At 42.9% G+C, this 14,490-nt stretch overlaps 2 protein-coding genes across 2 annotated transcripts in view; both read right to left on the reverse strand.

The window, feature by feature from the left end:
• TBC1D19 (TBC1 domain family member 19) overlaps positions 1-14,490 on the reverse strand; it is a 113,955-nt gene that overhangs the window by 83,257 nt on the left and 16,208 nt on the right. The gene's annotated exons all lie outside the window — the stretch shown is intronic.
• Positions 1,129-13,395, reverse strand: LOC308529919 (F-box only protein 31-like; the record flags this gene model as incomplete). The annotated part of the gene is made up of 3 exons (XM_081106303.1): positions 1,129-1,284; positions 1,515-1,641; positions 11,897-13,395. The coding sequence occupies 3 exons, from the start codon at positions 13,393-13,395 to the stop codon at positions 1,129-1,131; spliced, it is 1,782 nt and encodes a 593-aa protein (XP_080962429.1).

Consider the following 14,490-nt stretch of genomic DNA (forward strand, 5'->3'; position numbering starts at 1 on the left):
GAAATTTTTAAAAAGTGTGTCCAAATATACAGATTATTTAAAAACCTCGCTCTGAGGTCAGAACACCTGGGAATTAACTAGATGAGCTCAAAAGACAGAACTCTTTTTCAACTACTCTGAAATAGAGGATCTGTGGTATTAAACATTTCTACTCAAAATATAAAAACTTGTAGCTCATAGCTATCTGACATCATCTAGTGTTTTTATCTTTATGAATACTTAACATCATTTTTCCAGTAGAAAATATACTCAGACTTCATAAGTTCATTCTCCTAATATTATACCCAACATATACAGCATCTACACCTAATGACCAAAAACCCAGATGCATCCTTAAAAACGATTTTTGATTAGTATCTTTCTCTTTGGATTGCTGCTCAATGTGAACCTGCATTTGTTGTGCATATTTATGGGAAATATATAAAACTACTATTTCACAAATGCTTATTAGTACCTCTTTCCTCTTCAAGCACAAGCTTTTTATTCTACTGATATTTCATACTGTAATTTTTACCAAAAATATAATTTCTCGAACCTATAACGGCTTCATGACTTTCAATATGTTGATCTTTCATCACTTAGCTCTCTCTATCAAATTCCAGAAGTCTACTTTTTAAGAATTATTTCTAGTAGAGTATCTCATAAGCATTTCAAACCTATGAAATAAAAATATTAATCTTATCTTCCATTTACTACCTTGCTCCTTCTCTTCTATTTTTTAATCTTCATCCATGCAATTACTATCACCAGATCTTCCAAGTCAGAAACATTAGTTACTCTCAATTCCATTCTAACTCTTCTAAGATTTGACCCGCTTCTGGAAAGATTGCATTGGTGACAATGGGTTGTTTTTGCTTTTTTTAATCTCCCTGATTTCCACATAAAAAGAGACCAAGCAACTCAATACCAAAAGCAACATCCCATGGAAAACACGTGCAACAAAACTTGATGATAAGATATCCCCTACAAGCCTAACATATAAGCAATAGGGGACACACCAAGGACATAAAATCTATAGTGTATGGTAGTAGCATCTGTGGAGGGGAAGCAGTGGGGTATCTGATATACGTAAAAACAGAGAACTCCAAAATAGCCAACAAGTTCACTGGAACATATGATAAGCCAATTTTAGAACAGGAGCTGAAACTGAGAGGGGTTTGGCCTAATCCAGTCAAGGGGATTAGGTCTGAAGAGACTGGAGCAGCCTTCCACTTGTGAATTCTTGAAGCTGACCAACCAGTGCACCACACCCTTTTCAGACAAGGCCACCTTGAGGAGAAAATACTACCGATAAAGTAACAAGAATTGAGAATTACAGTGAACCAATTTATTACCTTGAAAACTGGTAAATAAAGGAAAAGTAATTTATCTTGCTTTTCCTATGGGAACTGTACCACTGGGCAACCAAATAGTAGATAAGAGGAAATGTCTCTTTATAAAGGAATTTCAGCTAATAACTAAAACAGATATGATATAATTAGAATATCACCATTTTGCAACCCCTAATAACTTACTAATTCTAGGCATTGAGCAGAAACAGCTAATAACATTGCAAAAGACAGACCCAATGTGCTTCTCGATGAAATAACATTGCTGCCAATGTTGGCGGCCACCTGCGTCTGCTCAAGCCACTGGGTCCAGCTGTCAATTTACAAGTCACACAAAGGACAGGGGAACATGTTACACTTCACCATGCGTGTGCAATCAGAAAAACCCAGGATGTGAGAAATTATAAAGGTCAAACGGCCCAGTTCTTCAGCAATAAATTATAAGGAAAAAGAAGGGAAGGAAAGGAAACCCATAGATTTTTAAAGACTTTAAAAGGCACATCAAAAAAATTTTTTGGAGAAACCAAGATGGCGGCATAGGTAAACACCGGAGATTGCTGCCTTGCACAACCACTTACAAAGGTGCGGAGGTGCATGCAGAGAGGGCTGGCGGCTGAGGACACGATTGTCTTTTTCAATTGGGAGGGAGTCTCAAGCTCTGAGCTCCAGTTCTGGGAGAGTCTCTGAGGACCCAGACTCATATGGGAGAAACAGGACTGTCTGGCATTGGTCGGAACTAGAGGGCAGCTTTCTCTTGGAGGTGCTCACAGCGATTGCCAGGGCCTCTGAGGGCATGACTGAGAGTAGCCATACTGCTCGCTCCGCCTGCCCTGTTGATCCCCTGGGACCTGCCCCGCCCAAGCTGTACATGGAGGCTTTTGCATATGAAAGGCCCGGCCCCTTGTAATCTGAAAATTACTTAACAAACTGCAGCTGGCCCAGGGCCCCAGGGCAACTTGCATTGCTTTACAGCTGGCTTCTGCTGGGTAGCCTCAGGCAGAGGCTAGATTAGCACCTCCTTAGATCCAAGAGCCAGTGTACCCAGTGGTCAGAGTGGGACCATCCAATTACAACTCCTCAGATCCATAAGAGACACACTCAGGGGGGCAGACTCAGTGAGCACCAAAGCCCCACTGAAGCAAGTCTTGCCCCAGAAGGGTGTCTTCAGCACAGAAGTTTTCCCACTGCAGACACAGCTGATTCTCACAGCCAATTGGCCTGGAGGTCAATTCCTTCCAGTGATACCTACAACAGCCAAAGCTTAACTACAACAAGACTGTGCACAAAGACCACAAGGGGTTGCACCAAGAGTGTCTACCTCAGGTAATTGGGGAGGCTGAGCCACTGGGCCCTATAGGACACTTAGCACAGAAAGCCACTCTATTGACACAGCAAAGCATAAAAAAATGCCGAGACAAAGAATCAGGACAAATGACAGAAATGGAGGAAAGCAAACTACTGGATATAGAGTTCAAAACCACACTTTTAAGGTTTTTCAAGAATTTTCTAGAAACTGCCGATAAACTTAATGAGACCCTCAAGAAATCTAGTGAGACCCTTGATGTTGTGATAAAGGACCAACTAGAAATTAAGCATACACTGACTGAAATAAAAAATATTATACAGACTCCCAACAGCAGACTAGAAGATCACAAGAATCAAATCAAAGATTTGAAATACGAAAAAGCAAAAAACACCCAACCGGAAAGGAAAATGAAAAAAGAATCAAAAATACGAAGACAGTGAAAGGAGCCTCTGGGACAGCTTCAAGCGTACCAACATCAGAATTATGGGGGTGCCAGAAGAAAAGAGAGAGCAAGATATTGAAAACCTATTTGAAGAAATAATGGCAGAAAACTTCCCCTCCCTGGTGAAAGAAATAGACTTACAAGTCTAGGAAGTGCAGAGAACCCCAAACAAAAGGAATCCAAAGAGGACCACACCAAGACACATCATAATTAAAATGCCAAGAGCAAAAGACAAAGAGAATCTTAAAAGCAGCAAGAGAAAGACAGTCAGTTACCTACAAGGGAGTACCCATATGACTGTCAGCTGATTTCTCAACAGAAACTTTGCAGGCCAGAAGGGAGTGGCAAGAAATATTCAAAGTGATGAATGCCAAGAACCTACAACCAAGATTACTTTATCCAGCAAAGCTATCATTCAGAATTGAAGGTCAGATAAAGAGCTTCACAGATAAGAAAAAGAAAAAGGAGTTCATCACCATTAAGCCAGTATTATATGAAATGCTGAAAGGTATCTTTTAAGAAGAGGAAGAAGAAGAAAAAGGTAAAGATACAAATTATGAACAACAAATACACATCCATCAACAAGTGAATCTAAAAGTCAAGTGAATAAATAATCTCATGATCAGAATAAATTTGTGATTATAATAGAATCAGAGGCATAGAAAGGGAGTGGACTGACTATTCTTGGGGGGAAAGGAGTGTGGGGGATGCGGGAAGAGACTGGACTAAAATTGTGCACCTATGAATGAGGACAGTGGTAGAGGGGTGAGGGCGGAGGGTGGGAGGGGAACCTGGTGGAGGGGAGCTATGGGGGGAAAAAGAGGAACAACTGTAATAATCTGAACAATAAAGATTTATTTTAAAAAAAATTTTTTAATTGGCAAGACCAAGTTAGTGTCTATGGATATACATTTGGTTAATAAAACTATCAAGAAATGCAGGAAAGTGATTACCAAATCAGGTGGTGGGGGAGGGAGGGATTCGTGATGGGGATGGGGCAAATGAAGGGGTTTCTGGTATGGCTGGCAAAGTTTCCCCACCCTTTTTTTTTTTTCAGTTTTTTTATTTCAAGAAAAATGATTTTAAATATAATAGTGTTACATGCAATAAACCTTAATATTTCAAGAAAATGATCTTAAATAATGTTACATGCAATAAACAATATCTCAAGAAAAATTATCTTACATATAATAATACTGCAGGCAATAAACATTAATATTTCAAGAATAAAAGGGTTTTAAGTATAATAATATTATCAAAACCGTACTAACATATTATGATGTCACAAAAGTTGTAGGAAATATTAAAAATCTGCAAATAACAGAATTACTTCTATTATATTCTAGAATATTTTTCCCCCTCTGGCTCTACTTTTGTTCATCAGTTTATGTTGTTCATTATATTCCACAAATGAGTGTGATCATATATTTACCTTTCTCCAACTGGCTTATTTCACTTAGCGTGATGCTTTTAAAATCTATTTTGTTGGATATGAGTATTGCCACTCCAGCTCTTTTTTTTTCTTTTCCATTTGCATGGAAAATTTTTTTCCATCCCTTCACTTTCATCCTGTGTGTGTCTTTTTAAAAAATATATTTTATTGACTTTTTACACAGAGGAAGGGAGAGGGATAGAGAGTTAGAAACATTGATCTGTTGCCTCCTGCACACTCCCCACTGGGGATGTGTGCCGGGGTCCAACCCCAGCAGGTCCAGGGGTTCAAAAAGGCGTAGACGGAGTCGGCGAAGAAGGAATGACACGGAGACAGCATTCAGTTGATCAGCAGCCTAGCCAGGATCTCCAGCCAAGTCCTGGTCTCGATCTCCAGAGAGGTTCTGCTTAGGATCTCCAGCCAGGTTCTGTGTCCATGGTCTCTTGCTAGGTTCTCCAGCCAGGTTCTCCAGGTTCTCCAGCCAGGTTCTGTAGCCATGTTCCCTCGCTAGGTTCTCCAGCCAGATTCTGTCCAGGTTCTCCAGCCAGGTTCAGTCACCAGGTTCTAGTCAGGTTCTCTTGCCAATTTCTGTAGTCAGGTTCAGTCCAGGATCTTTTGCCATGTTCTCTCGCTAGGTTCTGTCTCTAGGTTCTGAGGCCAGTTTCTGTCCAGGATCTTTTGCCATGTTCTCTCCAGCGAAGTTCTTCTGTCTCTAGAGAATGTTCTGTGTAGGTTCTGTGCCAATTTCTGTCTCTCCTCGTTCTGTCTTCTTACATCTGTATTTATACCAGTTGATTCCAATCCTATCAATCTCTATTTCAAAGGTTAGGGCGTTTCTTATCTCCATTCCAGGGAGTAAAGATTATGTAGCTTAAGCATGATTGTTCATAGTTAAAGTGATTAATTACCCGCCTGGCACTTAGTTAAGAGGTTTTATTCCCTCCCTAACTTCAGGGGAAAATCCCTACCTGGGAAACAACCTTTCTCAGAGACCTTGGTTAAAACACATAGTGCCAAGAAGGTGAGCAAACATATTAAGAACAGTATGCCATATATGCCAGGTCCCTTGCAACAGCAAGGATGGACCAGCTCCCGGCAGATGTGCCTGCAACCAAGGACATGCCCTTGACCCCCTTGACCGGAATCGAACCTGGGACCCTTCAGTCCGCATACCAATGCTCTATCCACTGAGCCAAACTGGTTAGGGCAGGGGTGGGCAAACTTTTTGACTCAAGGGCCACAATGGGTTCTTAAACTGGACCGGAGGGCCGGAACAAAAGCATGGATTGAGTGTTTGTGTGAACTAATATAAATTCAAAGTAAACATCATTACATAAAAGGGTAAGGTCTTTTTTTTTTTTAAGTTTTATTCATTTCAAATGGGCCGGATCTGGCCCGCAGGCCATAGTTTGCCCATGGCTGGGTTAGGGCCTGGGTATGTCTTTTGTTTTGAGGTGGGTCTCTTGTAAACAGCATATAGTTGGGTCACATTTTTGTATCCATTCAGCTACCCTACACTTTTGATTGGAGCATTTAATCCATTTACATTTATGGTTATTATTGAGAGGTACTTATTTATAGCCATTTTAATTCTGTGTGGCTAGGTTTCTCTCTCTGTTTCTTCTTCTCAGCAACAGGGTGGGGCAGTTGCTTCTGTTTGGAGCCTAATTGTTACTTTTAATCTCTTAAGTGGCCTCAGGGCAAGGTGTTTTCCAATAGGGTGTGTTGACTATCTTCCCCCCAGGCAAGGCAGATGTCTATGTGGGAAAGATGTCCTCTGCTGTGTGAGGGAATGACTCAACCCAGGAAACTTGGGGTATTCTGCCTTCTGAGCTCTATCCCTTGAGTCCCCAGTCCTGGGTTCTGCTCTGGCAGCTCCAGTCCATTTCACCCTCCCTCAGGCGGAGCACAAGGTGGGTGGCTCCACAGGAAATTTTTGTGTGTTAGCCCTTTAAGAGGGTGCCTGAACTTTTAGCTGCCACTCCCTGGCAGACAGCACCCCACTGCTTTTCACAGCTAGATGTTATGTGGGTACCCTCCTCAGTTGGGTGCTTTCTGCTGGAGAGCCCAGCTTTGGGATTAGATCCCAGAGTTCTCAGTTGCTCCCCCCCACAGCTGAAATCTCTATCTGGGACTTCAGTTGCCATCTGTGAGTGCCTGGCCAGCCCTGATGCTCCTCCACCCCTCCTACCAGTCTCTATGCGGTCTCCATCTTGGGTATCACGGTTCTCTCCTGTGAGTTTTCCATTGATTATTCAGGAAGCCTTCAAAGTTTCCCTTTTTTACCAGAGTAGGTTTGACAAGGTAGTTCATCTTATAATAATTCATTATATTATAGATTTGTGTAGTTTCCTTTTGTGTTTTATTTTATGAATAAAAAAGGGTAAAAAAAGATTGAAAAAGGGTCAAAAAAGATTAAAAATATATATCTCCCAACCTATTCCCTGTCTCCATTCTAAAGTCCGCACTTAAGTCCTCCTTGTTTCTCGTTTAGATCACTGCAACAGCTTCTGAACTGGACATCCTGACGCCTTGTTAAATTGCAACTACCAACCACCCCAGCCTCACACCCCCTTATTCTGCTTTTTCTTCTTTCTTAGTATTTATCACCTCTAATATGCTGTGTGATTAACTTACTTACTATGTTCATTGGTATAGTGTCTATCTCACTTCACTGGAAGTGGTGAGCCCCACTGTCCCCACCTCACAAGGTCCCAAAAAATAAGCCTAAATCCTTTTCCGTGAGACAGCCTCACATATTCAAAGATAATTATTGTGTCTTTCCTAAAAGCCTCTCATCTTAAGCCTCATATATCTCCAGGTTCTCTAAATTCTCTTCATATCATAGATTCTTCTTACTACCCTGGCCATTCTTCTCTGAGCCAAGTCCAATCTAACTTGTCCTCTACTGTAGTCACTTCCTCACTGACCTCTCTACTTCACTAATCCCACTAGACAGGGGAGGGGAACATCCAACCCACAGTCCATATAAGGCCCAAGAAATCATTTGGTCTGGCCCTGCCAAGGCAACCACAGCCAGAACTCAAAATTCAAAAAATCTAGGAGCTTTGTTTATAGCAACATAAATTTATATTAAGTGAATGATGTTATAAATATCCAAATGGCCCTTGGCAGAAAAAAGGTCCCCTGCCCTTGCACTAGACCCTTGATTCTCAAACATCTAAGTCTAAGGATCCTCTTAAAAATTATTAAGACTCTAAGAATGCTCTAAGAATGCTTTTGTTTATATGGAGTACATCCATTGATATTTACAGCAATTGAAATTAAAACAAATTAAGCCTGTTTGCTTTTTAGTACGGCAATTTCTCAAAAAAAAAAAAAAATTACCATATGATTCAGCAATCCCAACTCTGGGTATATACTCAAAAGAACTGAAAGCAGGGACTCAAACACATCTTTGTACACTCATGTTCATAGCAGTATTATTATAATAGCTGAACTATGGAAGCAACCCAAGTGTCCATAGTTTACCTAAGGTTTGGATAAACAAAACTAGTACATACATACAATGCAACAGAATACTATTTGGCCTTTAAAAAGAAAGAAAATTCTGAAACATTTAAAACACTGATGTGCCTTGAGGACATTATAAGTAAAACTAGAGGCCCAGTGCACAAAATTCCTGCACAGGTAGGGTTCCCAGGCCGGGCAGGTGATTAGGGCTGAACGGGGCCTTCTGGCTGCTGTCTGGGGCCTGCCTTCATTCCACACCACCCCCTGGTGGTCAGCACACGTCATAGAGAGTGGTCAAATTCCCAGTCTCCTAGTTGAACTCCCGAGGGGACACTTTGCATATTAGCCTTCTATATACAAGTATATAGATAAGCCAGTTGGAAAAAAAAAACCAAACAAACATAGCAGGTCACCAAAAAACATCATTTCATTTTATGCCATTTCATTATAACATTGATGAGATGCCATAGGAAGTTAACTCTTGTTTATACCAATTAGCCTAAATTGGTTTCATTATATGTCATTTCACTTAAAGTCACAGAACCTATCCATGATGTTAAGTGAGGACTTACTGTACCATATGATTCCACTTATAATAAGGTGAATCAAATTCATAGATGCAGAAAGCAGAATGGGATGATGAAAAAGTTCTGGAGAAGGATGGTGGTGATGGATGCATGACAATGTGAATGTACTTAATGCCACTGAAAAACATACATTTAAAAATGGTTAAAATGCCCTAGCTGGTTTTGCTTAGTGGATGGAGCATCACCTTGTGGACTGAACGAACTGGAGGGTCCCAGGTTTGATTTCTGTCACGGGCACATACCTTGGTTGCAGGCTCACTCCCAGGTCTGGGTGTGCGCTGGAGGCAACCAATAGATGTGTCTCTCTCACACATCAATGTTTTTCTCTCTCTATCTCTCCCCCTCCCTTCCACTCTCTCTAAAAATCAATGAAAAAAATATTCTCAGTTGAGGATTAACAACAAAGAAAGGTTAAAATGGAAAGCTTATGTATGTTTTACCACAATAAAAATTATTGGACTCTTAAAATAACAATATAAATCCATTCATTATTTTTTGTGTGTGTTGTTTTCCTCACTCGAGGGTATTTCTCCATTGATTTCTAGAGAGTGTGGAAGACAGAGGGAAAGACAGAGAGAAATATCGATGTGACAGAAACACATCAATGGGTTGCCTCCTGCATGAGCCCTGGCCAGAGCCCAGGCTGGGAGGAGCCTGCAACCAAGGTACATGCCCTTGACCAGAATAGAACTCGCGACCCTTGGGTCCACAGGCCAACGCTCTATTCCACTGATGTGGCGAGCCGATATATGGTTAAGCCTCGGACTGACCTGTTGGCAAAGTCACAAACAGGTCTTCCAAGTCTTAAACAAACCAATCCGAGAGTTGGCTGCTGATTTACACGCGCTGTCATTTAAAAAATAAAAATGGGGGAATTTGCCGGAAGCCAGTCCACCCTTGGTGCTTGACACAGTCACTGCAGGGAAGAAACATCTGCACAGCTTATGTTTCAAGGGACCTGGCATACTGTTAATATGGTTTGCTCCCCCTCTTAGCGCTATGTGTCTTAAACAGGACCACCTCCCCGAGAAAGGTTGTTCCCCCGAGTTAGGGATTAACAGGACTAAGGAAGAGAATAAATCGGTAAATCCCCCTAGTGTTACAGAAATACCATGTACTACTTATGAAGGACTTGGACTAAGACTTGGCAATAAATTTGGGGCTTGTTGGGCCCACATCCCCAGGGGTCTGCCCACCAGGGAAAGCACCAAAGCCTATACCCCTGGAGATCCACCGACACAGGGCAGTCCCAGGGAAGGCAAGCAGAGAGGCTGGGAGGATATAACCTTTACTGTGTAGGATAATCTCCTTCAGTCACTTCCTTGTAGCCTATCAGTAGAGCAGTGACCTTGGAATAGCCCTTGTAATGGAACACAGAGATTAACCTAGACAGGATTAAACTCAACAAAACTAGATAGAGACAGGATTTTTGGCAAAGGTCAGATAAGAAACAAGGAACTGTAGAATGTTACCCAAAACATACCATGATGTGATTATAGAGGCATGCTTATAGGATCAAATGGTATAAATACAGATGTAATAGGACAATAAAAAACCTGGCTATGATGATCAACTGAACGCTCCCTCTGTGTCATTCCTTCTTCGCCGACTCCGTCCACACCTTGGGGAACCCCTGGACCTGCTGGGGCTGGACCCCAACACACTGAGCCAAACTGGCTAGGGCCATTCATTATTAACATAAAATAATTTTATTTAAAAAATACACCCTGTATTTTCAGAAATAAAACTTAACAAGAAAAAGAGGCACTGTCTTAGATTTTTGCAAACCTGATGTTTGGCTTAATAAAAGGCAGCTAGATTCTGCAATATTCTGTGATATTCCAACCCACCATGTCGTTTCCATTGATACATATGAAAAAAAATCAGTGCCACACAGATTATAACTGGAAAAGGGGAGGGTAATGTAATATCCTTTTCTAATAATGTTGATATTCTCCTTTGATAGTACACCAAAATTTGACAAGTAGTAGTTTCAATTAGTTGCAATTTTGAATTTGGTTATCAATAAACTTCATATTTTATTACATAAACATGTATTATAGATCTGCCTTACACTTTGAATCAATCTCCTATTTATACATAATTTTGTAACATTAAACATTGATCATTTCAAATATATTAACTAAGTGATTCAGTGGACACATTTCATTAAACAATATCAAAAATTAGCATTCTTTAACATCACCATCAATATAATCGAAGTCTTTAAATATTGGGAAGCCATCAAGTTCACAGTGGTGAACACAAGCTTTATAGAATCTAATTTTTAAATTTTTTTTAAAAATATATTTTATTGACTTTTTTACAGAGAGGGAAAGAGATAGAGAGTTAGAAACATCGATGAGAGAGAAACATCGATCAGCTGCCTCCTGCACACCCCCTACTGGGGATGTGCCCGCAACCCAGGTACATGCCCTTGACCAGAATCGAACCTGGGACCTTTCAGTCCGTAGGCCGACGCTCTATCCACTGAGCCAAACCGGTTTTGGCAGAATCTAATTTTTATTTAAAGAATGAATTTTATCATTGGTAACACATAATGGTTTTCTTTGAAATGAGGCTCACTTTATTCATTTAGAGAAAACATCTGCAAGTCAACAATAGCTTGTCAATCACTCTGAAGTAAAAACGGTGTTTCAGTAAAAAAAAATATATATATATATTAAAAAAAAATAAAGCAGTCCCACTTGTAACTCAATGAATTAATTGCAGGCGTGCTTTTCCTCTTTTTTTGTGATTAATCACTATGCTTTCATTATGTTCAATTTATAACAATGAAATTGGGGGTCACCACAACATGAGGAACTGTAGTAAAGGGTCGCAGCATTAGGAAGGTTTATCTCTTAGAAACTGGTCTAAGGTTTATTTCTACCTCAGTTTCTGGCTCCTTACCCAGCCTGGCCCTCGTCCGGGCTTGGGCAGGAGGCAACCAACTGATGTGTTTCTCTCACATCAATATTTCTGTCTTTCCCTCTCTCTCCCACTCTTTCTAAACATCAATGGGAAAATATCCTCGGGTGAGTATTAAAAAAAACAAAGGTGGGTAACTTGGTCAGAAGGTCAAATCTGCAAGCTTCTCCTCCCAGGGGGTCTGGAATGAATGTCCTTTTTTTTGTTTTTTAATATATTTTATTGATTTTTTACAGAGAGGAAGGGAGAGGGATAGAGAGAAACATCGATGAGAGAGAAACATAGATCAGCTGCCTCTTGCACACCCCCTACTGGGGATGTGCCTGCAACCCAGGTACATGCCCTTGACCGGAACCCTTCAGTCCGCAGGCCGACGCTCTATCCACTGAGCCAAACCAGTCAGGGCCAGAATGAATGTCCTTGAGCATCTCCAGGAAGGCCTGCGGGGATGGTGCCTCCACATTCTGGAAGGTGTTCTGGACTCTGCCCAACAGGACGAAGTATTTCAGCTCCAGCCAGATGAATCCGAAGTGGTTCTCATCGAACAGGATGAAGACTCCAGGGAAGCGCCTGGTGTAGGCGAAGCCAGGTAAGGTAACAGTAACAGTGTCCACGCCATAGAAGCACATCCTGCAGGTTCGGGGGTAGATCTGGTCTCTTGAGCGCACGCCCACAGGCAGAACAAACGGAACAGGCTGCTCCTCCGAAGCTGCAGCCCCGGACTCCCCAACGCTGGGCTGGGCAGGGCTCTGCCAGCCATGGCCCTCGCTTTCCTCAGTCCCGTCTTCTTGCTGCTGCTGCTGCTGCTGCTCCCGGATCATCTGCTCGTCAATCTCCCGGACCACGCGGGAGAGCTCGTTGAAGTTGCGGAAGATCTCGCCATCTCGCAGCTGGATGCGGCGCATGAGGTGGATCTCTAACATCCCGATGGAGTCTCCCGTGATCTTCGTGACCCTGGCATACTTCCCATGGAAGCTGAGCATGGCAATCTTTAGGCCGAAGGCATCGTAGTTGCCTTGGAAGAGGCCTGGCCTGATGAGGTCGTCCGGGTGGCTCGGCGGGAGGTAGAGGCGGCGGTAGGCCAGGCAGTCATATTGATAGCTGTCCTCCCGCACCGGCACCAGTCCCAGCGTCAGCACCAGCCCCCGTTTTTTCCTAAGTCTCGCTGTTAAATCCTTTCGGTGGTCTGTCTTGTTGCACTGGAGGGTGAGCCTGTCCTTCTGAATCTGCACGTGGCGGTTGTGGGGCCTGATGTGGCGGCCTTCCATGCACTTCACCGTGGCTGATTTCCTCCCCGTCAGGCGAATTCTGAACGAGGGCTTGAACTGAAGTGGGCCATCCACATGGGTGTGAAGGGAAGGCCCGTATGTCCAACCAGTAATGCATAAGCCGTCCACCACGACATTCAGCAGTGTTCTATAGTCCTCAGTATCTAGCTGCCACAACCCCAAAATGTGTCTGTACGGGTGGAGCAGCTTCGCATAGACTTCCCGATAAGACATAGCTATCATCCCCAGGTTCTGCAAGTTTTCACGAATGCCATACTCCACCCGGCAGCGCCGCCTCCAGATGCTGTCGATGTGCAGGATGTGGTGGAATTTGCTGCAGGCCTGGGCCAGGCTGGGCAGGTGGGTGCCAGGGAGCCAGGCGAAGATCTCCACCAGCATCTCCACAGGCAGGTCCTGCAGCGAGCAGTGCAGGGGCGGCATGGGGCTCGCGATTCCTCCACTCCCCGCACAGCACCGTGCTGCCGCGTCCGCCTCTACTTGCTTTTCTTCCGGGGCCGGGGCCGGCTTGCCCTCAGCCGCTGCTGTCTCAGCTGGGCCCTGGCACTGCTGACGACACCAACATCCCCGCGAAGAGCCCACGCTGCAGAGACCAGCGCACTCCTCCATGTCTCGACGCATTAACAGCCACCACTTCTGGGCTGCTGTGCCTCAGCCAGGCTTTAAGCTGGCTGGTCCCGCCCCAGAATCCAGCCACGCCCCCAGGGCCTAGCCACGCCCCCTCAGAGAGGAGCCAATTGTAGGACTTTATTTTTTAAATTAAATCTTTATTGTTCAGATTATTACATTTGTTCCTTTTTTCCCCCCCATAACTCCCCTCCTCCCAGTTCCCGCCCCACCCTCCGCCCTCACTCCCCACCCACTGTCCTCATCCATAGGTGCACGATTTTCGTCCAGTCTCTTCCTGCATCTCCCACACCCCTTTCCCCCCCAAGAATAGTCAGTCCATTCCCTTTCTATGTCCCTGATTCTATTATAAGCACCAGTTCACTCTGTTCATCAGATTATTCACTTGATTTTCAGATTCACTTCTTGATAGATGTGTATTTGTTGTTCATAATTTGTATCTTTACCTTTTTCTTCTTCTTCCTCTTCTTAAAGGATACCTTTCAGCATTTCATATAATACTGGTTTAGTGGTGATGAACTCCTTTAGCTTTTTCTTATCTGTGAAGCTCTTTATCTGACCTTCAGTTCTGAATGATAGCTTTGCTGGATAAAGTAATCTTGGTTGTAGGTTCTTGGCATTCATCACTTTGAATATTTCTTGCCACTCCCTCTGGCCTGCAAAGTTTCTGTTGAGAAATCAGCTGACAGTCATATGGGTACTCCCTTGTAGGTAACTGACTGTTTTTCTCTTGCTGCTTTTAAGATTCTCTCTTTGTCTTTTGCTCTTGGCATTTTCATTATGATGTGTCTTGGTGTGGTCCTCTTTGGATTCCTTTTGTTTGGGGTTCTCTCCGCTTCCTGGACCTGTAAGTCTATTTCTTTTACCAGGTGGGGGGAGTTTTCTGTCATTATTTCTTCAAATAGGTTTTGAATATCTTGTTCTCTCTCATCTTCTGGCACCCCTATAATTCTGATGTTGGTATGCTTGAAGCTGTCCCAGAGGCTCCTTACACTATTTTCGTATTCTTTTTTCATTTTGCTTTTCCAGTTGGGTGTTTCTTGCTTCTTCGCATTTCAAATCTTTGACTTGATTCTT

The sequence above is a fragment of the Myotis nattereri genome, assembly GCF_964212035.1.
Source record: "Myotis nattereri genome assembly, chromosome: 1".
NCBI classification, from domain to species: domain Eukaryota; kingdom Metazoa; phylum Chordata; class Mammalia; order Chiroptera; family Vespertilionidae; genus Myotis; species Myotis nattereri.